The sequence below is a fragment of the Gopherus evgoodei genome, chromosome 18 (genome assembly GCF_007399415.2).
Source record: "Gopherus evgoodei ecotype Sinaloan lineage chromosome 18, rGopEvg1_v1.p, whole genome shotgun sequence".
NCBI lineage: Eukaryota > Metazoa > Chordata > Testudines > Testudinidae > Gopherus > Gopherus evgoodei.
Genome location: NC_044339.1, coordinates 10,929,935 through 10,954,502, shown reverse-complemented (window position 1 = coordinate 10,954,502; position 24,568 = coordinate 10,929,935). Strand labels below are relative to the sequence as shown.

The 24,568-nt window shown below is 54.3% G+C and overlaps 1 protein-coding gene across 3 annotated transcripts in view; it reads left to right on the top strand.

Annotated features, from left to right (window-relative positions):
* Window positions 1-24,568, top strand: part of DISP3 (dispatched RND transporter family member 3) — a 58,413-nt gene that overhangs the window by 12,528 nt on the left and 21,317 nt on the right. For all 3 annotated transcript variants that reach the window (XM_030537719.1, XM_030537720.1, XM_030537721.1), the window contains exons 2-6: window positions 17,088-18,039; window positions 19,931-20,150; window positions 22,413-22,549; window positions 23,402-23,536; window positions 23,813-23,973. In XM_030537719.1, the coding sequence (XP_030393579.1) occupies window positions 17,088-18,039; window positions 19,931-20,150; window positions 22,413-22,549; window positions 23,402-23,536; window positions 23,813-23,973 (1,605 nt within the window). The remainder of the gene's footprint in view (window positions 1-17,087; window positions 18,040-19,930; window positions 20,151-22,412; window positions 22,550-23,401; window positions 23,537-23,812; window positions 23,974-24,568) is intronic.

Here is a 24,568-nt window from a genome sequence, read left to right as displayed (position 1 = left end):
TAGCTGTTACTGCAGCTGGGGCCAGATGCTGATCTCACTCGCTCCAGTGTAGGTCCGGTGACATCAGTGGAGTTGCTCTGGATTTACATGGGATATGTGAGCTCAGGATCCAGCCCTTGGATCATGGTGTAGCAGAGTCCTGAGTAGTGGGTGTCAGTGATGTCTGCTGGCAGTTGCCCACTCTCTTCCTTCCCAGCATGCCTTTGCCTGGCACTTGTGTAGCTGGTACGAGAGTCCTCTGTGCTCTTAATTAGCCCTGGGTCTAGAGTTCAGATCCCAGCTCTGCTGACTGACCTGGGGCAAGCCACCTACCAACCCTGCCTGAGTCTCCTTCACTGCCTGCTACTTTTTGCTGATGGGGTTAATCAGAGAGATTGTCTGTAAATGCTCAGTGCTGTTAAAGGGAGAGGGTGGTCATGATCCACATCACACCATAGGTCATGCATGTGAGTGAGCACTCCTTGCTGTGTCAGCAGGGTGTTTGCAGTGGAGGAAGAGGAGACATATCTGGGAATCAGGAGAGCCCCAACTGGCCATGCTGCTGCTGTGTTGAAGGATTAATGTGGGGGTCCAGGCCCTTGTGTCTCTGTCAGCCTGCCACCTGGGGGCGAGGGAATTCTGGCTGGACTTATCCCAGGCTGCCCAGGGAGGTTCTGTGCAGCTGCGGAGAGGTGGGATGCTATTTGTTCCAGGTGTTCCTTTTGAGTGACTTTCTCCCTGCCGGGATGCTCATCAGGATTACCAGCCCTTATGATACCTGTAGAATGGTCTGATCAGCTGCTGACTGTCACGTGACCATGTCATGTCCTTTGCATGGGCTCTTCTCTTCCCGTTCTGTTTTCTCCCACCCTCTGAATGGAAATCTCTATCGATGCTATGGCCCAGCTTGGATATCGGCACAAGTGGGCACAGCTCCATTGACTTTAAGGGAGTTGCACCTGCTTACACCAGCGGTGAATTGAATAAATAATAATACGTTGCCTTTTCATGGCACTTTCAATCCAAGGATCATTTGGTCTGATATGTTTCGTTCACAGTCTAGCTACAAAAATACATGGCTAGAGTCATGCCAGCTCCCCTCAAACTGTACCGAAAAGAGCCTTAGATTTGCAGAATGACAGCGAAGAAGGAAATCTGGGTCTAGGCGTAACAAAGTTTTGCTTAATTGCTGTTTTACTCTCTGTTGTGCCTGGGCTTTGGAGGGGTGTCAGGATTCCTGGCTCCTGTTTAGGGTCTGCCACCAGCTTGTGTGACCTTGGGCAGATCACGTAGGTCAATATATCAAAAATGGCTACTGATTTTTGAAGTTCCCAATTTGGGCCTCCCGTCACTGAAGCAATGGGTGCTATTGCTTTTGAAAATCATGCCCGAGGTTCTGAATTGGGTACCCGAGAACCGAGGCAGGTGGGATCTGGGGCTACTTGATCATTTGAGCCATAGTCTGCTGGGCCTCATCTTGCTCTTGCTAAAGTCACCAGAAGCTTTGACTGAATTCAGGGAGAGCAGGAGCAAGTCCCTCGTGTGTTCGTTTAGTAATGTGTAAAGTCGGGTATAATCCCCACACCCTCCCAAGGGGGCTGCAAAACTTACTAGGTGTTAGTGAAAGGTTTGCAGAGTCTCTGGTAAAAGAGGATGTGATCTAGAAATGCAAAGTGTTGGCTGCTCTGAGAGAGATCTGCTATGTGCTGGCTTGCTGGTCCTTGTCTGTCGAGTGACCTGCTTCTTAGTGCTGGTTTAGAGAGAGTTTGACAAATCCTGATTCTCCCCCTTACTCAGGGAACAGCCACATGTGCAACCCCCACTCCCCCGATCAAAGGAAGGGCTTTTTGTTCTCTTTATTTAAACAAGCCAAGCCGCCTCCCTGGGAAGAGGGAGTTGCCATTGAACTCTAGCCTGTGGGAAGGTTTAAAAGGCATGAAGTGAAGCGCAAGCCTCCCTCCTGCTTGTAAATCAAAACCAACCCAAACAGTTTTTCTTGAAGCTTCCTCCTCCTCCTTCCCCCGCTTCTCTCCCCGCACTTGCTCTCCCACTAACGATTCCTGCGCAGAGTTTAATCTCCAAGCCAATTCTTCTGGCTGAGTTGAAATGAAAAGGCAGAGACAGGCCCACAAGAGCATGAAAGGGACTCACTAAAACAGTGGACTCCATTTCAACTGGGGTCTGAGAATCTGGACAGCCCAGGCCGAAGCTTGTTTCGAAAGCCAGATCCATTTTTCTGTAGCCCCTGTGCCATTGCTTAAAGCAGGTAGAACGCGGCTCTCTCTGGTGCTTGCTGCCAATTGCTGCAGGCTCAGAACACCCTGGTACTGGGCCTGTGGGGGGGGAGAGATGCTTGTGTCTCCGCACCCACTAGGATTTTTTGCAGTGGCTTGTACTCTAGCTAGTTTCAGACTTGTATGAGGATCCATGCAGGCATTTAAATAGCTATTTCTGGGAGTTCTCCCTCCACCGAAGTGCCTTTGGAGCCTGCAATGCATGTTGACATCCATCATTTTTACACAAATGAATTCAAAGTTCTGAGATCAGCCACCCCCACCCCTAATTACCAACCCCCACGTCTCGGCTCTAGTGGGTCATGCGTGTTGCTTAGAGAGAGGCTGTGGTCTTGGGTGTTGCTCTTTCTCTTTGGTCACTAGTGTCTGTACATCCGGGCACAGAGCGCAATAAAGATTCTGCAGCATCATACGCAGCAATAAAGCACCATTCAGGAGCACGATACATCTGCAGGTAAACGTTTTATTTCCGACGGAACTGCTTAATCTGTAGAGAAGAAGCCGCCGTCTTGTAAATCTGCTGCCGCTACACCGAGCGAATTCCTCTGTGAAAATCGCTGTATAGTTACTCTGGACACTTCACGGAGCAGTTCGCCATGTCACTGGTGCAGTGAAGCGATGGACCTTGTTTAGATCCCAATTACTGGGAACGAGGCTTGGAGTAGCACAGATGGTAAGCCTGGGATGACCTTTCCAATGGGAAAAGCCTCTTTGTTTTGTCTCCTGTGATTCAAAACTCACTGGGTTAAGACATCCCTACTGACCTAAAATCTTTGGCACACATTCACCCCTGCCACAACTCCAGTGAAGTCAATAGAGTTCCAGCAGGATGAGTTTGGCCCCATATAGCCCATCAACTTCAGTGTCCTCTGGGTCAGGCCCATGCCCACCAGTGCTGCCTCCGTCCATTCTACTCCTCTGTCTCAGCTGGGGGGTGGCTCCAGTGTTTCTGCTGAGGCAAGCCAAGGGCCTGACTTCCTGAGGGGCCTGACATCCACAGCACCCATTGGCTTCAGTAGGAATTGAGGGAGCTCAGGTTGTCAATGTCTGCACCTTGCACAGCCAGCCAGTTCTCTTTGCTGCCTTGGGCCAACACCAGCTGGGAGTCGGCCCTGAATGGATAGAATTTAAAGAGCCACAAGTATGTCAGGCTTGACAGATGGTGGAAGTTGCAGCACATTCACTTAAATGACTTGTCCAAGGCCTTGCAAGAGAACCTGTGGCAGAGGCAGGAAGACACAACAGGTCTGCCTTGACTCTCACTCCTCTGCCTTCTCCAGAGGATGGCCTCGTGGCTAAGTGCAGCATTTGCCTCTGGCCTTAAATAAGAAGAGGAAGCAGCGTCTCAGCCTATGAAGGGCTCTGTGAGGGGGTGTGTGAGGTGCATCTTATGAGCAGATCTCCTCGGGTACCATGTGGTATATTCTGTTTATTTCTCTTGGGCTGGGTCATTGCACTGCATAGGGGCTAGGGGAAAACTCTGTGGCTGGACTTGGGAAGCTTCCCTGTAATTGTGTGTGTGTATGTTTGGTAGGGGAGAAAGGAAGGCTGGGAAGTTATTTGTCCCCTGCAGACCTGGCCTGGCAGGGAGATCCATGCTGATCTCAGGTCGGCCAAGGCCCATCCCATCTGGGTAGGGGCATTTTGCCACCACAGCCTGGCCCGTGATCAGTGTGGTTCTTGCAGAAGCTGGGCTCCCTGCAGGATGATTTTCTCTTCCACGCAGCACCTCTAACGGAATGAAGGGGAAAGCATGTGACTTGATGCTAATGGGAATCAGCACAAACTTTTATCAGCAACAGTTAGTGGGTATCAGGGGTGTGTGTGAGGGGGGTATAGGAGGGGGAGCATAATCCTGTTTCTTCATCTGCCTTCCCAGCCCTCCTTGGCCAGCAGCTCCCACACCCTATGGAGCACCCTCGCCAGTGCTGCAGCCCAGGACCTGCCCCACCCGGCAGCATGCCCCTCTCTCTCAGGTGCTAGCCAGGCAAATGCCGGGGAATATCTCTTTGCAGCGGCCCCTGTTTGCATTGGAAGGATCTTGGGCTCTAAATGAGATCAAGGCGCCACTAAAGCATGTTTCCTCATTCTACCCATCTGTCCCCTCCTGCACCGTATGCAAATGGTCTGTAGGGCTGTGCCCTTTGAGCCATGGGAGCCCTTGGTGTGTTTCTGCGTGGCTGGCACAGTTGGTCAGAGCTCTAAGCTCTCGTCCTGGCAGGGCAGCTGCAGATGTAATGTTTAAGCACCAAAGCACCCTCTTTTCCCCCCCCACCCCGCCCCATCCCTGGGGAAGTTTTGGGTGAATCATGATGCTGCTTCCCTCCCGTGTTTGGCCAGAGCTGTGGTGCCGGAGGCACTCCAGTCTCTGGGTTTTACGCCTCTGCTTCCAGATTTCTTCCTGATCCTAGGAAGATGAGAAATTAGTGCTAATTGATCTAATTCTGGAAGTGTCAGGTTTCCATGTGAGGGGAGCTGCTGGCTGAATACATTTCTAAGGGGAGGGCAGCCCAGCAGGGGATACGTGAGCCTACTTATACCCTGCCCTGCAGGCTGCCAGGACCTCAGTGTAGGATGATGTGAACCCTCCTGGGTCCAAAGGGAGCGTTTCTGTTGATTTCACTGAGGGCAGGCTTTGTCCCAGTGACCCCAAAGCAGCTGTAGTGATTTGTCATGAAAAGGGGTCACTGGGGAATGAACCCAGGAATGAATTCAGCACTGAAAGCATGAGTCTCCTTCACTTGAGTTCAAGGGATAACTCCATCACCTGGTAGGTGTAGGACACTCTTATCCTCTGTGGACCAGCTAGGAGAAGGTGATACCACAGACATGCCCTGAGTAGTGGGGTACACAGGGACACAAGAGAATGATTGGGGCAGTTGAGAGACAGGATCGGCCAGGGATTAGGCCTCTAGTCTCAGACTTGGGAGAACTGCAGTCAGTTCCTGTTCTGCCACAGACTTCCTGTGTGATCTTGGGCAAGCAGCTCAACCACTTGATGCCTCGATTTCCCCTCTGTAAAAAGAGGGTAGTAGCATTTTTCTACTTCTCAGGAGTACAGTGAGGACAACTACATAAAAGACATGGGGAGGGGCTCAGGATTCTACGGTTATGGGGGCGGATAAATACCACAGACGCACTTGCCTTATGAGATTTGAACAAATCACTCCTCCCCCTTGTGCCTCCATTTTCTCCTCTGTAAAATGGCTATGCCAACCCCTACACCCTTTTGCAAAGCACTTTGAGCTCTAGGGATGGAAAATGCCGTAGAAGAGCTGAGTGCTGTTAAAGTGCCATTGGGATCAATTTTCTAGCACTGATAACGTCCCCTCTAACCTCGATAGCTGGAGTCTGGCATTTCTGGTGTCAGTAAATGATAGCAATAAAAGTGAGACCTTCTAGTCCATGCAGAATGGAAGTTAAATTGTGCCTGGAATGAGGGATGGCTGATGTATGTGGCTCGTACGCACCTCCCATCACAAGTTACTGTCATCTCATGCCTTCCACGCCTGGGCAGCAGGGAGGGCGTGTGGAACTGGCAGAGCTATCTCAAACAGAAAACAAATGGAAAGAAGAAACGGTTGATTTGTGTGTGAGGCTGGGTCTCTGCTCTGCTGAGGCAATGGCTGAAGTCTGAGGGCAGGCCCGTACTGGGGGTTGTTGTACCAGTGTAGCTACATGGGCGTGTAAATATGTCGCACCAGGGTAAGCGGTTCCAGTGCGAGCCTTGAATTACACCTGTGCTGTGAGTCTACGCTCCTGTGTGCTGTAGTTAAGCTGACCTAAGCCTTGGTGCAGATATGGCGATGTTTACAAAAGAAGTCTTCTGTTGACCTAGCTGCTCTCCTTTGCATCCAAACAGCAGGAGGGCCCCAGACGGGAACTTGTGCAGCTAGCCAGAGTCATTGCCAATGCCGGTGCCAGTGCCGCAGGGTCCGTGCAGCTGCTTTTCATGCCCTAGCACGAGCCCCACTAACACAAGTCTGTCTACCCAAGCTGAGAGGCTCACAGTGTGGACTGACGCCATGTGCCACAAGCCTGAGTCACAGTGAGGCTTTACCATTAACAATACATAAATAACTCCAGTAGCAAACACGGCAGAAGGGGTTTTGTATGATTAAAACCAAGGTACTTTGCTTCAGCGCCCCAATAATTAGTTGCAATAGCCCAGAGAGACACACGATTAATTTTCTTAGCCAACCTCCATCTGATTTCCTAAGATCAAGTGTCATTTAAGATGTGAAATGCTCTCTAGGGGGTGGGATTATACTCTGCTCTCGATTTTATTCTCTGTGCTGTGGTAGTGCCCGGAGGCTTCAATGGAGATCAAGACCCCCTGGTGCTAGGTGCTGTACAGATGCAGAAATAGACAAGACCATCAAGGCGAGGTGAAATGACTTGCCCAAGGGTCACACAGCACATCAGTGGCTGAGCGGGGAACAGAAGCCAAATCTCCTGACTCATAGTCTAGTGAACGATCCGCTGGAGCAGGATATTCCAGGTGGGGCTGATAGCACTGCCTGCTAAGGTTGTCTGACACTTCCCATGATAAGACCCTGGTTTTGTTTTTTTATAACTTTGCCAGTTTTTAATCATTTGGGCTGAAATTTTCCATGCCAAGTGTCTGCCTCAGGCTGATCATAATTTTTTTGGTTTGTTTTTAATTTCTGCCCAAATGGTTCAGCTGCTCTTGAGGGGAAAAAAATGCATCATTTTCCCCATGTTTAAAAAAAAAATGCTGGTGACTCTCTTTCTTTGAAGAGCTCTCACACCTTCATGCTTTGGAGCAGCGACTCGACACTTGGTAGGCGGGTGCTTTGTGCCATGCCTGTGTCTTTTGCTGTCCCTGTGAAAATCCACCCACATTTGGCTGTTATAAAATCTGTGGGGGGAAAAAATCCCACTTCTCACATGCTCAGTACAGATTTCTTAGATTTGCTCTGAAGATTCCATCTGCGCTGGGCTTGTTCCAGCCTGGGGCTGAGCAGGACTTTCCCTGCAATCGCAGCTCTGGGCTGCCACAGGCCACACCTTGCTTCAGGTTCATTGGCACAGACATACCCCAAAATGTCACGCTAAGCACTCTGAAAAAATCAGGTCCTAAGTGTCTCAGTTTAGCCACCCCAAAATTAGTGGATACTTTTGACCTTAATCTGGGTCTCAGTTCCCCATCAGTAAAATGAGGATAATACCACGCCTCACCTCAGAGGGGTGCTGTGAAAACAACTCCATTCATGTTTGCGAAGCACTCGGCTGTTACAGCTCTGAGCTCCAAAGGAAAGTCTGGGAGGACACTAACAATTCTGTCCTCAGAGCAGTGTTTGACTAGTGTGCCATAAATAAGACCTGGGACCGCACAGTGGAAAAACAAAATATTGAATCGCTGAGCACCATCCATCCAGGACACTAAGGGAAAGAACCTGTAGAAAAAATAGCACGTGATACATGACATTAAAGACTATCAAAGAGCACACACAAGGGGACTGAATTAAGGTTACACAAGGAACCTTAATTCTGGCATTTCCTAACTTCTGAGGGTTTGACTTGGCAACCATATTGTCCTTTTAGTGCAGGATTTTTGTGTGTAATTTAAAGTAGGTCCAGTCACCACTTGTAAGACCACTGGGATGGCAGTTGTATGTGGCTACCAAGGGTATCACAGGTGTTGCAAACTACAAATGTTCTAGCCAGCCTTTTTGCCTGGTGGAGACAAGACCTTAGATCTAACTGGCCTCTTCCCTCTCTAGCTGTGCTGATGTTAACCAGGCTGAAAACTTTCCATGCAGCACGCCAGGCAGGCTTGAAATGAAATCGAGGGCAAAGGTGAGACAGAGACGGTTATTGGTTTGAAAGAGAAGGCCTTAATTAGCAGTGTGTGTGTGCCTGATCCCCTGCAGAAGGGTTGGGAGTTTAGTCAACTTTCCCTCTTGCATATGGCCTGTTGTGAAGTCTGCCCCCCTCCCTCTCCGTGGTCTTCAGATGGCAGAGGATGGCCCCTTTAAGAAAAAAAGCAAAATCCAGTGGAATTCATTTCCTCTGACTTCTCTCCCAGCAAACCCGTGTCCACATCATCGCCCGGCAGTTCCGACACCAGCATGTTGCTGGGGCATCTTGATGTCGTTCTGATCTGTAAAGTGCCTGGGGGCCTATGTGCATCTTTCCAAAGCATTTGGAGCGAACGGAAATGCAAAGAGCCAAGAAAAACAATGGATTAACACCTTGTCTCTGAGCTGCATAGTTCAATACCAAAGTGGGAGCTGCTCAGCACCCTGGGGCTGCTGCTCTGGTGGCCTGGGGCTGGCTGCCAATCAACTGGTCCGCGGTTGGCCCTGCGCCCCCATCAGCTGTTGAGTGGGGATGCCCCACTACTTGCTCCTCTCTGCCCCTCTCCCCCCACTGCCCTTAAGGCAGGAGGGGGCAGAAAGGAATGAGTGGTGGGCAGGAGGCACTCGGGGAGGGGCTATCAGGGGAGGGGGTGGAGCTGATGTGGGGCACCCACCAGCAAAACCAAAAGTCAGAGCCTATGTACGATACGAGGAGAGAATCTGCATGGCTTGCAACAGCTGGGGGAAGGATGGATGGGTGGCTCTAGCACAGGGCTTCAGGAGACCTGGGCCCTGATTCAGCAAGGTGCTTAAGCACATGCCTGACTTTAAGCATGTGAGTATCCCTGTTAACAACAGGACATGTCCCAGCTGGTGCCCCTGCTGAGCCCCACAATGCCAGGGGGGTCTCAGCATTTCTGAAAAGCCAATGCTTGGTGTCTCCTGTTAGAGATGCTCACAAAATGTAGTCTTCCCCTCTGTGTGTCTCCTTTTCCCCATGGGTGAAAGGGGGGTGACACTGCCCTACTTCACAGGGCATTGTGAGGCTTCATGAATTAACCAAGCCATGGTTGTGTTGGTGTGGGGCAGTGGAGACCAGAGAAGACCCTGGACCTCATCAACACAGGGTTTGCTGGCTCTTCCACCCGGCGATATGGCTGCTCCTCTGAGCTGGCACCTGATCAAATGATTTTGCAAGCTGTGTGAGAAGGCACAAAGCCCCCCCGAAGAGACTTTATTTAGATGACGAAGAGGCTGAAAACTGCCTCCTGTAGCAACTCTGTGAAGTTTCAGGAATACAATTTCAGCCTCAGAACGGTTAGCTGGGCTCTGGAAGCTTTGCCCAGGGGGGGCTGGGAATGTGAAGTTTAATTATTTTGTCGATCGGGAGCTCGCATATTACAGAACTTGTCTTTCCCTCTCACTTCTAGCCTTTTTCTCTGTCTCCGTTTCTTTTTGTCTTGCTGGTGCGCACAGTTCCCCTTTTCCTGTAAAAGGAGCAACCGAGTAATTGAAATGGAACACTAGCAAGGATTTTTTAATCTGAAAGTTGGCATTAATTAGTCAGGTCAGGTATAATTAGCTTCCTTGTCTGTCACTGCCTCTCCCTGACTAGGTGATGACTTGCTTTGTATCCCAGCGTTTACTAAATCGAAATCATCCTTAGTCATAGAGGTTTTGCTGGGCCTGGGTGTGAATTGATGAAAGTGCTTGCAGATCTTTGGGGGCACGAGCTGAAAGGTCAGGTTCTGCCCACTCCAGTGACTGGAATCAGCAAGAGTTTTACCAATGTGGCCCAGCCTCCTCTTGTATGCTGGGAGTTGGGTGTGCTTACAGAGCTAGAGGAATAATGACTCAGAGCTTGGTGCTTCCCTGGTCTGCAGCCCCTTAAATGACTGACTAACCCATTAGTCAGCCTGGTAAGTGGCAACACAATGCCAGGTTGACTTGCTCCCAGGTAGAACGGTAAGGTTCGGATTTTACAATCCGAGTGGATTCGGGTCCCAAGGGACCCGTGGGCCTGGTTCTGCCTGGCTTTGCCCCTTGTGCCATCACGTACGCCCATGCTGCAGGGGCTTGAGACCCCGCTGATAGCATTTGATGCGGCCCACTCTGCCCAGGCGCAGGTGATGAGCCCCAGGGGCGAGACAGAGGGGAATGGGGCCCAGCGAAATGGTGGGGTCTTGGCTTCTCATGCTGTAATGCCTATTTGTCTACAAAACTGGAGAGCGAGTCCAAGCAGTAGCCATGACTTCTCCTGCCCACCCAAATTGACATTAGCATTACCACAGTGCCTAGGAGCCCCAGTCATGAACCGGGACCCCCCTGTGCAGTGCATTGCACAAACCCAGAACACACGTCCCCTGAGCTGCTTGTGCTGGTGGGTGAGGTGCAGGCCCAGATCCTCAGCTGGTGCCCGTTTGCATTATTGACTCTACTGTCTTCAGGAGAGCTGGGCCCTTTTACATCAGCTCAGCCTCTTGATCCTTGCAGGACCATGTGCCTGTCCCAGCCCCTCCTAGGTGGCAGGCTGAGCTCCCTGCTGTTGGCAGCCTTGGCAGGCATCCCAGGAGGATGAATGGAACTGAATCGTGACTGGCTCTGGTCCATAGGGCTGGATGCTGAGGAACCACAAAGGCTTTTTATTTGCTTGATTAGGGACTCGTCCCCGCCCCACACGCTCCCTGGAGCAGATAGTTTTCTGCACGCTCACCCCCAGCTCAGCTGTGCTGCCGAACCTGCATCTTTCTCCCCCTCTCACTATCCTCAAGATGCAGTCATGCATCTGACGAAGTGGGCATTCACCTACGAAAGCTCATGCTCCAAAACGTCTGTTAGTCTATAAGGTGCCACAGGATTCTTTGCTGCTTTTGCTGTCCTCAAGTGGCACTTAGCTGGCTGAAGGAGGAAGGCACCTCAGAGGAGCATGTGTCTGGGCAAGATTGGGGTGGGTGTGATGCACAGTCCCTGCTCAGCAGAAGCAAAGGGAGATCTCCACCCAGTGATTTCCCGGGGAGCTGGTGGGATGTGCGGGGAAGCTGCCACTGCTGGAACCAGTGGGTTAGGGAGAGGGCTTGACTCTCCACTGCGTGGCTTTGCTGGGTCCAAGTGGGCGCTAGACCCCTTTACCAGTGACTTGCACCGGCTTGGCACTTGTGAGGGGGTTCTGCCATGGTGCGGTCCCGCAGGGTAGCTCTGTGAGCAGAGGGCTAGCAGAAATGGAGCCTGCGTGCTCTCCAGCTGGGAGTCTGGATAAAGTCAGTGCAAGGGGCGGGGGTTGACTGGAATGGCCATCATGTTGCTCAGATCACAAATGCAAGGAGACCCCACTCAGCAACAGCATCTAACACTACGCTCTCTGTCGGCCCCTCTGCCTGCGTCCCTTTGCTGGACGTGTCCCTTTCCATGCTACCTTTTCCAGTTCCCGGTTGCCGCCCAGAATGGGCATTAGTGATGGGAGAGGCGATCTGAAAGCCAGAGCGTTGCCCACGCGGTGTGCGTTTGCGTGGGAGTGCAGTGAGCAGCAGCCGCAGAGGAGTACTGTGCCGGGTGGGCTATGGGAAGGAGGGATGGAAGAGCGAGTTTAGCAGCTGCTTGAAAACCAGATTTTTCACCCGGGGTCATCTGGTGTGGGGCAGGGTTTGCTCACAGGCAGATCCAGGCCTGCAGATGGGGTGGCTGTGCCAGGGGAACAAAAGCATTTTCCTCCTCCGCAGGGTGAACTAGCGTTTGCTTTACGAGGGCTTGTGCCTTTTTTTACAGGCAGCAGCTGTGATCCCTCGTGTCCTGGTGCCAAGCAGCAGTGGCGAGACTGTTTAGTTTTCAGGTATTCCCCTGCCCCCCGCAGAAAAGGGGATGGGTGTGTGGCTACAAGGCCCCCGACTCTGATTCTTCCCGAGCTTCTCCCTGCACTCGGACATTCCTGGGGTAAAAGCCACTGGAGAATCAGGATGATGTAACTTGGGGAAGGACAGCCTCTGGGAGCTCTCCACTCCCACATACAGCCTGGAAGCAAGGATCCGGAGGGGACTGGTCCCTGCCTGAAAAAGCTTGCAGTCTAACGAGGCCGAGCAAGCTGCGCAGGGAAGCCATAGCTACGTTGTCAAGAGTGGAGTGTGCAACTTGGGGAGCATGGCAGATGTTTGGCGTCTGTGCATTTCTGCCATGCTTTTGGATTCAATTTGTTTTTCCATGTGTCTCCTCGTTTCTCTACCCTCCTGCATCCTACAGGACAAGCTGGAGCTGAGCCTGCAGGGGGGTCCTCAAATCAGAGCCTCACATCCCCTCGTTTCAGGGAGTTCAGCCACCCTTTGGGGTCCAGGATTGTTCCAAAGTTGGAAGGGGGATGACAGCCCAGGAGATTCCCTGCCATTGAAGCCTAACCTAACCCTAGCCCTGGTTTGGCCTCTAACCCAAGCCCAAATCTGATCAAGGTCCCAGCGCCACCCATTAGTTCCCTCTCTAGTGCAGCCCTCCCAAGCAGATCCCTGCTGATGCCGCCGTGGCAGAGAGAACTGCCCCCAGAGACTCCTAATCCTGCTGTTTTCGTTCCACGAGGGGTGCGCTGTGTCGGTGCCTAGTCTGGGCATCAGGGCTGGCTCCAGCGTTTGTGCTGCCCCAAGCAGCAGGGGGGTGGAGGGAAGCCGTGATTGGTGGCACTTTGGCAGCAGCTCTACCCCGCCGCTTCATCCTTTGGCAGCAATTCGGCGGCAGGTCCTTCCCTCGTGGAGAGGGACTGAGGGACCCGCCACGGAATTGTCGCCGAGGAGCCGGACGTGCCACCCTACTCCATTGGCCACCCCAAGCACCTGCTTGCTCCGCTGGTGCCTGGAGCCGGCCCTTCTGGGCATGTTTGGCTGGTGCCTCTTCATCCTTCCCCTTACATGTGGCGAGCTGCCCAGTGCCACCTAGGTTCCAGGGCTGCCGTCCCTCTCGTGCCGGCCCTTTAGGAGACACGTGTGCGCCTCGGCAGCAGCGTAACTGCAGCCAGCAAGCGGCTCTCTTTGGCTGGCGAGTGACTGCTCACATGGCGCGTGATCCATGGCTGGTGAGGGAGGGCCGCGTGAGCCCTTTCTCTGCATGGTGTCGGCAGCCTGAGCTGGCCTTGTCCTCTGATCCTGCAATCCCGATGCGGGCATTGTCCCCACAGGAGCCAGCTTTGACTAGGGCTGCAAGATCAGGGCCTGCTGGCTTGACTGATGCTAAAGGGAAAGGAACACGGCCTTATCTGAGCACTGGCAGTCCCTAGACAACACAGCAGCCAGCAGAGGGAAGGCGAGCTTGCTCCTGAGTGGTAATGAGCAGAGGAAATGCAGTTCTCTCAGAGCTCTCTGCTCTTGGAATCATGCTACCCATCTCCTTCGGTGCCGTGCCGGGGGTTAGATCAGCTTTCATCTTGACCCAGGCGGGAACCAATGAGGGGCTGTGTGAGAGCCGAGTCCCAGGGGTGAGGCTGGGCTGCATCTGGCTCTGCACCCGCACCCGTGGTGAAGTCTCCTTTGAAGGATGTTCAGAGCAGAGGAGGAGGTGCAGAGCTGAGCAAGGGGAAAATGCTCCTGTTGGCTGGCCCCTCCACCTGCAGAGAGGAGCAGGAATTGTTTTGTTGTCAACCAGGCCCTCCTCCAGGTCCTTCCTTTTCCCTAGGAGCAGAGACTAGGCCCTGAAGATCTCACCCCCCTCTTATATCCTCCTGCCTTTTCCCCTCCCTTCCAATCCACCTTCTGGAGACAACTCCCTTTGGATCCCACCCAGGGGCCAGACTCCGATTTCACTTACACTGGGATGTGTCATCCTGGAGCAGGAACTCCATTGGCATTCGTGGAGTGACTCTGGATTTATGCTAATAAAGGCCCCAAACCTCTGGTAAGAGGAGGTGTCACTAGACAGGGATACAATGTAGCTTCCCAGTTATAAGCAGCTTCCCAGCCCCAGTTGGGCTAGAAGCAATGGGTAGGGTGGAGATCTTGACATCTGATATCCTGCCTCAGGCCCGATCTGCACTACAAAGTTAGGTCGACCTAAATCGATTTGTCTCCAGCTCATGGTGCATGCGTTTCTGCCTAAATTGCTTTCCTGCGGACGTAAGCCCTCCGTTTCAGTGAAGCAATAACACCACCTCTCCAAATGACTTCTGTGGATGCGGTGCAAGTGCAGATGCTGCTTTACTTGTGTCCACCCTAAAAGTCCTCCAGTAGCTGTCACCCAATGCCCTGCATCATGGGATGGAAGGAGCGGCTTTGTGTGTACTTGACCCCTGGTTCCTAGCAAATCCCTGGGCGAATTGCTGGTGTCTCACAGAAGCCCTGTGAAAATGTCCCACGAGGCTCGCGCCAGCCAGTGGCATGGGGCATGCTGGAAAACCTACCATGGTGCACGGCTTTTTCCATTGACACAGCCACTTGTGAGTACACACAGCACTGATGCAAGCAGCCAAGCGGGCATGCACCCGAGCAATAGACAACAGTCAGCGGCTGCACACTGATGCAACGTGAATCGACCGAACATTGTAGTATAGATGTGGCCTCAGATTGCAGCTTCCTGGGCTTTGGTCAAAAAAGAAGAGAGTGTGATTATTTTTCCTCCTGCACTGTTACCATGTCAGTTTCTCTCTCTCTCTCTCTCTGTGTCCCCTCTTCCCTTTCTTGTCACGCACCGACACTCCTGTTTAGGATTACTGGCTTTTCCCATCTTTCCTCAGAAGCTCAATAAATGCGGAATGATTATAGCTTTTTACCTCTCTTTCTCACAAAGATTATTTAAAAAAAATTCTATACCTGCCCTTGGCTGGGTCCTGCGGTACTCCCATCCCCTCAGAGGGAAATGGGGGCCCAGGTGGGGTGTCTGGGCAGTGGGAAGGGAGATCAGAGGAATATAATTGCATGTCCATAGCATCATCTCCGCATAGGTTATCAGCAGGGTTTGGACCTACAATCTCCAGCACCCATACACAAATACTGGCTGGCTGGGGGCTGGCTTGAAGTTGATCATGTGAGCAACACTAGCCTTTCTGCTCAGTGTTGTTAATCTGCTTTTGGCTTTTCCCCAGGGCCTCAACCCCGTGCAGTGCTGCACGGATGTGCAGTGAAACCCAAGGGTGCCCTGCCTGCTTCTGGAATGTGCACGCTGGAAATTGAATAACCCCTTAGCTGACCCTGAACCCAGCCCCCTCCCTCTGTCGTGTCCAGGATCTTCCTGAATGCTCTGAGACACCCCTTTGCTGCCTTGCCCCGGGGATAGTGCTGGAGCTGCTGCTTTTTACGGTGGGGAAATGGAGCAGAGGTTGTGAGGCAGACTCCAGTGCCCCCCTTTTGGCCCGAGTCCCCTTGCACCCTCAGATATGCACTTAGAGTCTGGTGAAAGGGAGGCTCTTTGGCTGTCTGGACATCAGCCATGTCCCCTGCCTCCGCACTCTGGGGGAGCGGAGCAGCGTGAGGGGCGAGGGTGGGAGCTGGGCACAGCTCCGTTCAGGCTGGTGGAGGCAGGCAGGCAACACACTCGTGTGCATGGCCGCTGAGCCAACTCTTCCCTCTGTAGACGCAGCAGATGGGCAGAACAATCCCGGCGTCTGTGGCTGATGAGTTGGGATTTAATGTGTTGTGACAATTCCCAGTGTTGCTGGTGGCTTCATTGGCTGGGCTGGAAGGGGGAGAGGGGAGAGGTTGGGGGAGACAGGAGCTCCTCACCGAGGACTCGCGAAAGTCCTGGGTGGAGGTGGGGCAGTGACTCAGGGTAGCTTCTCCCACAGTGACATGAGAGTGGGCTAGTGTACAGGGCTACTGGCCGATTGGGTAGGACTGTGTGCCACAAGGCAATGGCCAGGCCGTCGCAACCTGTGTCCGGGGTTCCCTGGCTGTCTGGAGAGAGGGGGTCCCCAACACACTTTTCTTTAACCCAGGATGGGCTAGGCCAAGAACCACAGTGCTAATAGCTTCCTTATGGAAAGAAGCGCCCCTGCTCATGCTTTGCCCTGAGGTGTCCGTTCATCTCCAGGGTGTGTCCTTGTCTTCCCCGCTGCCCCCACCATGAGCAGGCCCCACCCTCCCCAGAGAGCTCTAGCCGTGGGGTTGCTTGTAACTTCGTTGTTCCATAGCAAGGGATGCAAATTCATGTGGTAAACCCTGGCGATGGACTCCCATGGCAAGGGGTTGAGGGGGGCCCCGAGGCTGGGCAGTTCTAGGCCGAAGTGTTGGGGTAACTGCTGGTAAACCAGCCTGCCGCTTTTGCCCTCGGGGACCATGGTGTTGCAATTGTCTCCTGGAAGTTAGAAGCATTTTTCATGCGTTGCCCAGGAGAATCCTGCCTGGCTGCCCCTACCCTGCGTCGGCAAGGTTTGGGGACTGATACCAAGGACCGGGATGAATTGTGCTTGTGCACACTGTCAGGGAAGATACATAACATGGCTATAAATATCTGGGTTCTCAGCCTTAGTGTGAGGAGTCCTTGGCAGTGTTCATCTGACGGCATAAACTATTTCTGGGCACGAAGGGGAGGCCGGGTAACTGAAATGGCCCAGCTGCTGCAATGCAGGCGGGGGCTGCGTGCCCAGAGGATTCCCTCCGGTCTCTGGCCGATGGCCGTTGAAGGCACGCAGGGCCCCTCGACAAAGCACCGGAAGTTGGGACAGCGGTGCAGGCCGCTTTCGATCCCTGTGTCTGAAGCGCCTGGTGTGGATGGAGCTGGGCAGGGTCCCAGCATTTGGTTGCTATGGGAGCTTAGCAAGGAGGCAGGGTTGGCATGGCTGTAGCTGGGGCATCAAAATAGAGAGGCTCTCTGCTGCCTGAATGAGCTGGGAGCCTGGGACTTCATCCCTCCCTCGAGCCTGGCATGCCTAGGTCATTGCTGTGACTCTGTCTGTGCTGTCTGGGACAATTCCTCTGTCACCCCCAGCTCCTTTGCAGTGCCTTGGTGGGCCCAGCCATGGCTCCCTCCCATGCTCTCTCCATCGTGTGGGTGCCCTGCTCACTCCTGTTTCTGTCCCCCTTCGCCACAGGCGCTGGACATGGATGCTGAGGATGACCCCTTGTTGCAAGACGCTTGGCTCGAGGAGGAGGAGGAGGAGGAGGTTGCCTTTGGCCCCCGGAAGAGGAGTGAGGGTCCCCAGCTGTGTGGCAAATGCCAGTGGAATCCCAGGCCACTGCCAACAATGCTGTCGGTGTCTGGCTTTTGGAACGTGCTTGGCTGGATCTTCACCAACCCATGCTGCGCCAGTGTTATCCTCTTCCTGGGCTGTGCCATCCCCGCTGCCCTGGCCATCGTCATGTTCCTACACTACCCTACCCTGGATATCGACATCTCCTACAACGCCTTTGAGATCAGGAACCACGAGTCCTCGCAGCGCTTCGATGCGCTCACCCTGGCCCTCAAGTCCCAGTTCGGCTCGTGGGGCCGGAACCGCAGGGACCTGGCCGATTTCACATCGGAGACCCTGCAGAGGCTGCTCTTTGAGCAGCTGCAGCAGCTCCACCCCAACGACTCTCGGCTGGGCAGTGGGGCCAGACCAAAGCGCAGTGCGGCGCTTCCCACGGGAGGAGAGAGGACTAGCCCTGCTGGGCTCGAGGCCTGGCGGAGCCCAGTGAACCAAACCTCCCGCCTCGCCCGGGGCGCTCCGCACTGGGACTACTCCAGCACCTACGTCAGCGCCAACACCCAGACACACGCCCACTGGCGCATCGAACTCATTTTCCTGGCCCGAGGGGACGCCGAGAACAACATCTTCACCTCCGAGCGCCTGCTTACCATCCATGAGATAGAGCGGAAGATCATGGACCACCCCCGCTTCCGGGAGTTCTGCTGGAAGCCCCATGAGGTCCTGAAGGATCTTCCTTTGGGCTCCTACTCCTACTGCTCCCCTCCCAGCTCCCTCATGACATACTTCTTCCCCACCGAACGAGGAGGCAAGATCTACTACGATGGCATGGGGCAGGACCTGGCTGACATCCAAGGTGAGCCTGGGAAGGTGGGTGGACTTGGACTGAGGTGTGTCCCGGGTCCGGGTCTCCTTGTATGGCTGGACAGCGCCTATGTTGTGGGCCCAGCCAGATTAGATACAGTAGTGCTGATATCCATCTGCCCTGGGAAGGCTTGGCTGGGCTGAGGAATGGGGAGCTCAGGGTTTTAGGGCATGGGGCTCTCCCGTTGCCTTTCCAGCCAGGCTCAGGGGTTATGCCCCTGGAGTTTTCCCACCCTGGCCTTGTGGGTTTGTCACTGGATCAGCGAAACCGACTCTGAATTTGCCCTCTCGTCCCTGTTTCAAGACTTAGTACCTGTCTTCATGCCATGGAGATGGGGACCTGGCAGAAGCCCTGCACGTTGGGCAAGGATCCTGGGTCTGAGTCTTTTCGGCCTGATCCTCTGCCGCCCTGCCCCTTGTATTGTCACGAATGCCAGTGCAAAGTGGGTGCCCTTCTGCTGTAATTGCACCGGTGTCAATGGCAGTGCGAGGTGCTGAGCGGTGGGGAATCAGGCCCTTTGTCCCCTCCATCTGCCCAATCCCCAAGTCAGACCATGGGCCCTGGACCCGCTGCTAGCGATTATCATAGCGCCTAGGAATCCCAGTCAGAGACCAGGGGTCCTTTGCGCTAGGTCCTGTAGAGACAATCGTTTTGCCTTGGAGAGTCTCCTGTCTATGACTCCGTCTACACATGGAGCTGGGGGCGGGGGTGATTCCCAGCTCACGTAGATGTGCTCATGCTGTAGTGTAGCTGCATGAGCCCGGGGAGCAAGGGCTAGCATCCCCGAGTACCAGCCCGCCTGGACCCCCTAGGTATGTGCTCGGGCTGGCTAGCCCAGGCCTGCTACCTGTGGCTGCAGCCCCTCCTGCAGGGGAGGGTTTCAAGGTAGCTGGAAGTGAATCACTGCTAGTCCGTGGGAGGGATGTGGTTGTGGGAAGCAGCTTCCATCTGTCTCCCAGGCATATGCTGCGGATTGAAAGCCAGCCAGAGCAGCATACAGGGAGCAGGCACGTGATTTACTCCATCTGCTCCATTGCGAGCAGCAGCTCTGCTACCCGTTACCTGCTCCAAAATAGGCCCTTGGTCCTTGCTGCTGGACTCATTGCAACCTGGAATTCACGGATTTGTGACTCAGAGCCACCCGGCTCGATTCGTTGCAGTGCCCTGGAAGAAATGTTCCCCCGCCCTGCTGTAGGACTCTGTTTTCCAGCATGCATGGGAATCCCAACCCCTCACCTGAGTTGGGTGGAGCAGGAGCCGCACACTTTTTTCGCCACAGCAACCCTATGATCAATGGTGGCTTTTGGCCTGCGTGATATACGATGCTGCATAGCGTCCCACTCTGGCTAGTGCATCCCACCCTATAGGATACCACTCCTGGCTTCCCTATCCTGATCCCGTGGGGCTGCAACAGAGGCAAGATTCCCTAATGACCCTGCCCCCAATCTCCCACGGGGAATGTTTGGCTCCATCTTCCCGTTGTGGACCTCTCAGATTGCTGCACTCAGGAGCCTCTGGGTAACAGGGCCTGGGGTTTCTGAGCTCCAGGCCACCAGTTCAGAGCAGCTGTGGTTGATACTGGTGTGGTCACCCCTTAGCTCTGAGCACAGGTGACATGGGGAGCAAAGCAACCGTGTGGAGACAGGATGGCTGTCACAGCCGTGAGCCCTCTTGTTGGCCTATCCCCTTCTTAGGTCGGGTTGTCCAGGTGGCTCTCTGGCCAGGAGAGCAGAGGATGGGAGAGATCCCACTGAGCTGGCTGCTCTCTGATGAGACAGAGGGCGAGAGCGCATGGGGCTCTGTCAGCGTCAGGCTGGCGCCATACGCCGTGCCCAGCCGGAAGAACTTGACTTAAAGGGTTCTGTGATTGTCTCTCCCGCAGGGTCCCTGGAGTTGGCCATGACCCACCCCGAGTTCTACTGGTATGTGGATGAGGGGCTGTCGGCAGAGAACATGAAGAGCTCCCTCCTCCGCAGCGAGATCCTTTTCGGGGCCCCCCTGCCCAACTATTACTCAGTGGAGGACAGGTGGGACGAGCAGCGCAGCAAGTTCCAGAGCTTCGTGGTCACCTATGTGGCCATGCTGGCCAAGCAGTCCACCAGGTGAGGCAGGAGGACCCTGCACGGAGCAGGTGACTTACTATCCAGCCTGCAGAGGAGGAGATTGTCTGTCACTTACATTAGAGGAGCAGCTGGTGTGTTAGGTGCATGAGGGGTTAATCCAGCTTCCATCAGCTGTCACTCTTTGCACTGATGCTGGGGGGGCGAGGCTCTAAGGTGCCAGGCAGCCACGCTCCTGTGAACCCTGCTGGGGTAAGTCCAATTAGGAGGCTCTCCTCATCATTGGAATGAGGATGCAGGATTTGGCAGAGTGGCTTGGACCATAGGCCAGCCTGGGTGGTCTCCTCCCTGCAGAATGCCCTTGCCACAGGTGCTGGAGCATGTGGCAATGAATGGGTCACACCCTTCCTCTTTGCTTTAATACCTCCTGACCCCAGCAACATGTACGAGACCATGCAAGGACCTAATGCTTCAGGCCAGTGCTAGCTGGCGTGGGGCTCGGCTTGTGAGCCCGGGGCAGCCGTTCCTGCGACGAGCCAGGCAGAATTACTCCCCCACACAAAGGGTGTTCCAGTCTAGAGGGCCGGATTCTGCTCTCATCTGCCAGGGTGTCAATCAGGAGTAGCTGCAATGGATGGCCTGGTATACCAGTATAAAGGTGCCTCACATCAGTACACCTTAGTCCCCTTCCCATACGGGAGTAGCTCTCTATTCAGCTCTAACTGCATCCACACTAGGGCGCTTGTACGGTTTTAACTATACCAATACAGTTACCATGGGACAACGTGTGTGTGTGTGTGGGGGGGGGGCAAGGCCTGAGTCTGGGGGGCTCCTGGGGGTAGGCACAGATGCAGCTGACAGCAGAACCCGGCGCTAGGTGAGGCTGTCCTTGCAGGGCCTGGTTCAGTCAGGTGGAGGTGTATACAGATACATCGGGCTGTCACTTGCATCCATCCTGCACCAGTCTAATTCCACGGGCTTCGGCAGAGTTGCCCCTGTTCACACCTGAAGGGTCTGAATTTGGCCCTTGATGACGTACTGGCCTGTTAAAAGAGGTGGATGAGTCTAATTAAAGCCAGGGCCGGCTCCAGGGGTTTTGCCGCCCCAAGCAGCCCCTCCTCCTCCCCCCCCAAAGCTGCGCTCGCGATCTGCGGCAATTCAGCAGGAGGTCCTTTACTCCGAGCGGGAGTGAGAGACCCTCCAACGAATTGCCACCGAATACCTGAAAGTGCCGCCCCATCCAGTGTTGCCGCCCCAAGCACCTGCTTGATAAGCTAGTGCCTGGAGCCGGCCCTGATTAAAACTAACAATTTAAGGACCTGACTCTCCACTTGGTCCTGGTGTCAGGCTGGAGGAAGACGACTAAGCCTAGCAGAGCCAGCGAGTATTACCCAGAGCAGGATTTCCCCCTGTAAACGGGAGCTTGCCTCCCTGGTGTTCTGTGCTGCTGGGAGCCACCTGGTCGGATCTGGGCTTTGTTCTGTGCCTGCTCCAGCACCTGGAGGGGGAACCTCATCTGACCAGTATGGAGGAGTGGTCCCAGGGAACCAGATGGCCAGGCAGTGGCTTGGAAGAGGGCTTTCCAGCAGGCCACCTGCCTGTGTCAGGTGTAACTTCTCGTTCTCCAGCCATCTGCTGCTCTGGATCTCGGTACTCCTGACCTGTGGGGACTCTGATCTTCATCAGCCAAGTGAAATCCAGCCAGTGCGGGTCAGCTCTGAAATTCCTCCGAGTACAGGGCAGGGGAAGGATTGCAGTTATGGGGAGCAGGGAGGGGAATAGGGATGTGGGTGCATATAAGCCTTTAAAAAGGCTGGATTACGGGCATGCTCCTGCAGTGTAGGGCTATTGTATTCCTGGTTTTGATTATCTTAGATTATCTCTGCTCAGACCCAGCTGGCACCAGCAGAGGCTGGTAAATCATGCAGCGGTTCACAGGCCCGAGCTCTGCCTGCACCCTCTAGTTATTACATCTGCGCTTAATATAATAAGCAGTGATTTAAGATTCCAGATGGGAATGGCTTTGGAAGCTTCCGGAGCTGTTTGCTGACAGCAAGAACTCTATTAACACCTCTGACCGCAATACACCGGCGGAATTTTAAAAATATGCGACCTGCTCTCCTGATGCAAACCTCGGCCACCCCTCCTTGCAATCTGACTTGATCCGGTCGCACAGCGGCTTCCCAGGTGCTTTGCACGCATGACCTCCCTCTTGTTTTGGAGGAGATGCATGTGGTTCGATCCTCCGGCCTTGCTCACTGTATATTTTCCTCTCTGCCTTCTCCCTCACTCTCCCCACCCCAGCAAAGTGCAGGTGCTGTACGGTGGGACGGATTTATTTGACTATGAAGTGAGGAGGACTTTCAGTAACGACATGCTGCTGGCCTTTATCAGCAGTAGCTGCATAGCGGTCTTGGTCTATATCCTCACCTCTTGCTCAGGTAGGTTGCATTCAAACCCTCCTTCCCTTCTCTAAAGCAGGGCAAAGTCTGCAGTGAGCAGTCTGATGGAGTCCCTGCCTCAGATCCCAGGAGAGTCCCTGGGCAGGTCATTCTCCAGCCTGCTCAAGAATGTGCTGCCCCTCTTAGGCAGAGTAGCAGGGCCTCCTATGGCTGCAGAGACACAACCCGAATTGTCCAAGGCAGAGATTTTCAGGGGAGGGCTGGTGGTGTGGGGAAGCAGTGGAAGGGCTTCTTTGAGGGGATGAGACCAATTGAGAAGCAGCTTCTCCACTCACTAACTGGTGTAAATCTGGAATAACTCCACTCACTTCAACTGAGCTGATATAGATTTACCCCAGTTTAATGGAGATCCAGATCGGGATCCTTTCCCTGCTGATCTGGACAAGAGTCGAACTGGTGGGAAGTGGAAGACTCCATGTCCCATTGTGTGGTCCTGGACCCTCCCCACCGCTGAGGGGACACTTAGGCTGACCTGGTCAATAACAGCCTCTGACTTTGGGTGCCTGAATTGAGACTCCATGCATCTAATTTCCAGAGGTGCTGAATGCCCGCAGCCCCCACTAACACTTGCAAGAGAGGTGGGTGCTCAGCACCTCTGGATATCAGGCCCATGACACCTCAAAACCACCGCCCATCTTTGGAAACATCATCAGGCCTTGCCCCAGCCAGCACAGGCCAGAATCCCTCCCTCCTGACCAAGACGCCCCTGGCCAGGTCAAAGTTCTGCCCGGGGCGGGAGCAGGCCAGGTGCCCACACCCTATGGGCAGGACGGGGATTGCAGCCCAGGCAGTTCCTGTGCCGAGATTCCTAGAGTCACTCTCCTCCCGCAGTGTTCCTGTCTTTCTTTGGCCTGGCCAGCATCGGGCTGAGCTGCCTGGTGGCGCTGTTCCTGTACCACGTGGTGTTCGGGGTCCAGTACCTGGGCATCCTCAATGGCGTGGCTGCCTTTGTCATCGTGGGGATCGGTAAGTCTTTCCTAGCCTCTTTCCTTTGCTCCACTCCTCGCCCACACCAGCCTGCAGCACGGGCTGCCCTGGCCTCCCTGGGCGACAGGTGGCAGGAGGCGCAGGCTCGACAGTGAGCTTGGACTTTGGTGGACCAGGTCCCCAGCTGCTGTGAGTTTGTCTAGCCACACTGACTTCAGCAGAGCTGTGACGCCTTACGTGCCCACTGAGGAACTGGCCCCAGGCATCTCTCCCCAGTGTTAGCAGCATTTCTGCCCCCTCTGTTGCCCCGCTCAGGTGTCGATGACGTCTTTGTCTTCATAAACACCTACCGCCAAGCCACCCACCTGAAGGACCTGCAGCTGCGCATGATCCACACCATCCAGACGGCAGGAAAGGCCACCTTCTTCACCTCCTTGACCACGGCCGCGGCCTACGCCGCCAACATCTTCTCGCAGGTGCGCCAGGGCTTTGCAGCAGCCCCCCCCCCCCCCGAGGTCACAGCCACCTGCTAGAAGGCATCACCCCTGGCCTTTCAGCAGTTCCCCTGCCATCGTCATGGGCCTGCTCTGGAGGGAGACTCCCTTGAGCTCTCAGGCTCATGTAGATGCTCCTTGTGTGCTCTCCCCGCTTGAGACTGATTCACTCCAGGCCAGCTCTGTTGCCCTGGGCCTGTGGCTATCCTGGGGCTTTGAGCCGTACAGCTTTGCAGGGAGCTGGAGCTCAGCTGATGTGCTGGGACTCCTGTTCCCAAGGCTTGTGGCACATGCAATGTGCTGGACCTGGGAGGCAAATGAGGCATGTTGTTAACGTTGTCATCTGCTCCTGGCTCTCCTGGTCTGGCTCTTCCAGCTGGGAAGGGAGACTCAGTGGGAAGCAGAACTGGCATGTCTAAGGGTCACAGGGTCCCTCCACAAACAGATCGGGAACTTTTCCCTTCCAGACTCTGGTCCCATCTGCCAAATGGGGGAGCTCTGGAGCCTGAACTGCAGCGGGAGGAATCCCAGCATATTCCACCCCAGGTTTTCCTTCCACTTCGTGCACACCAGTGCT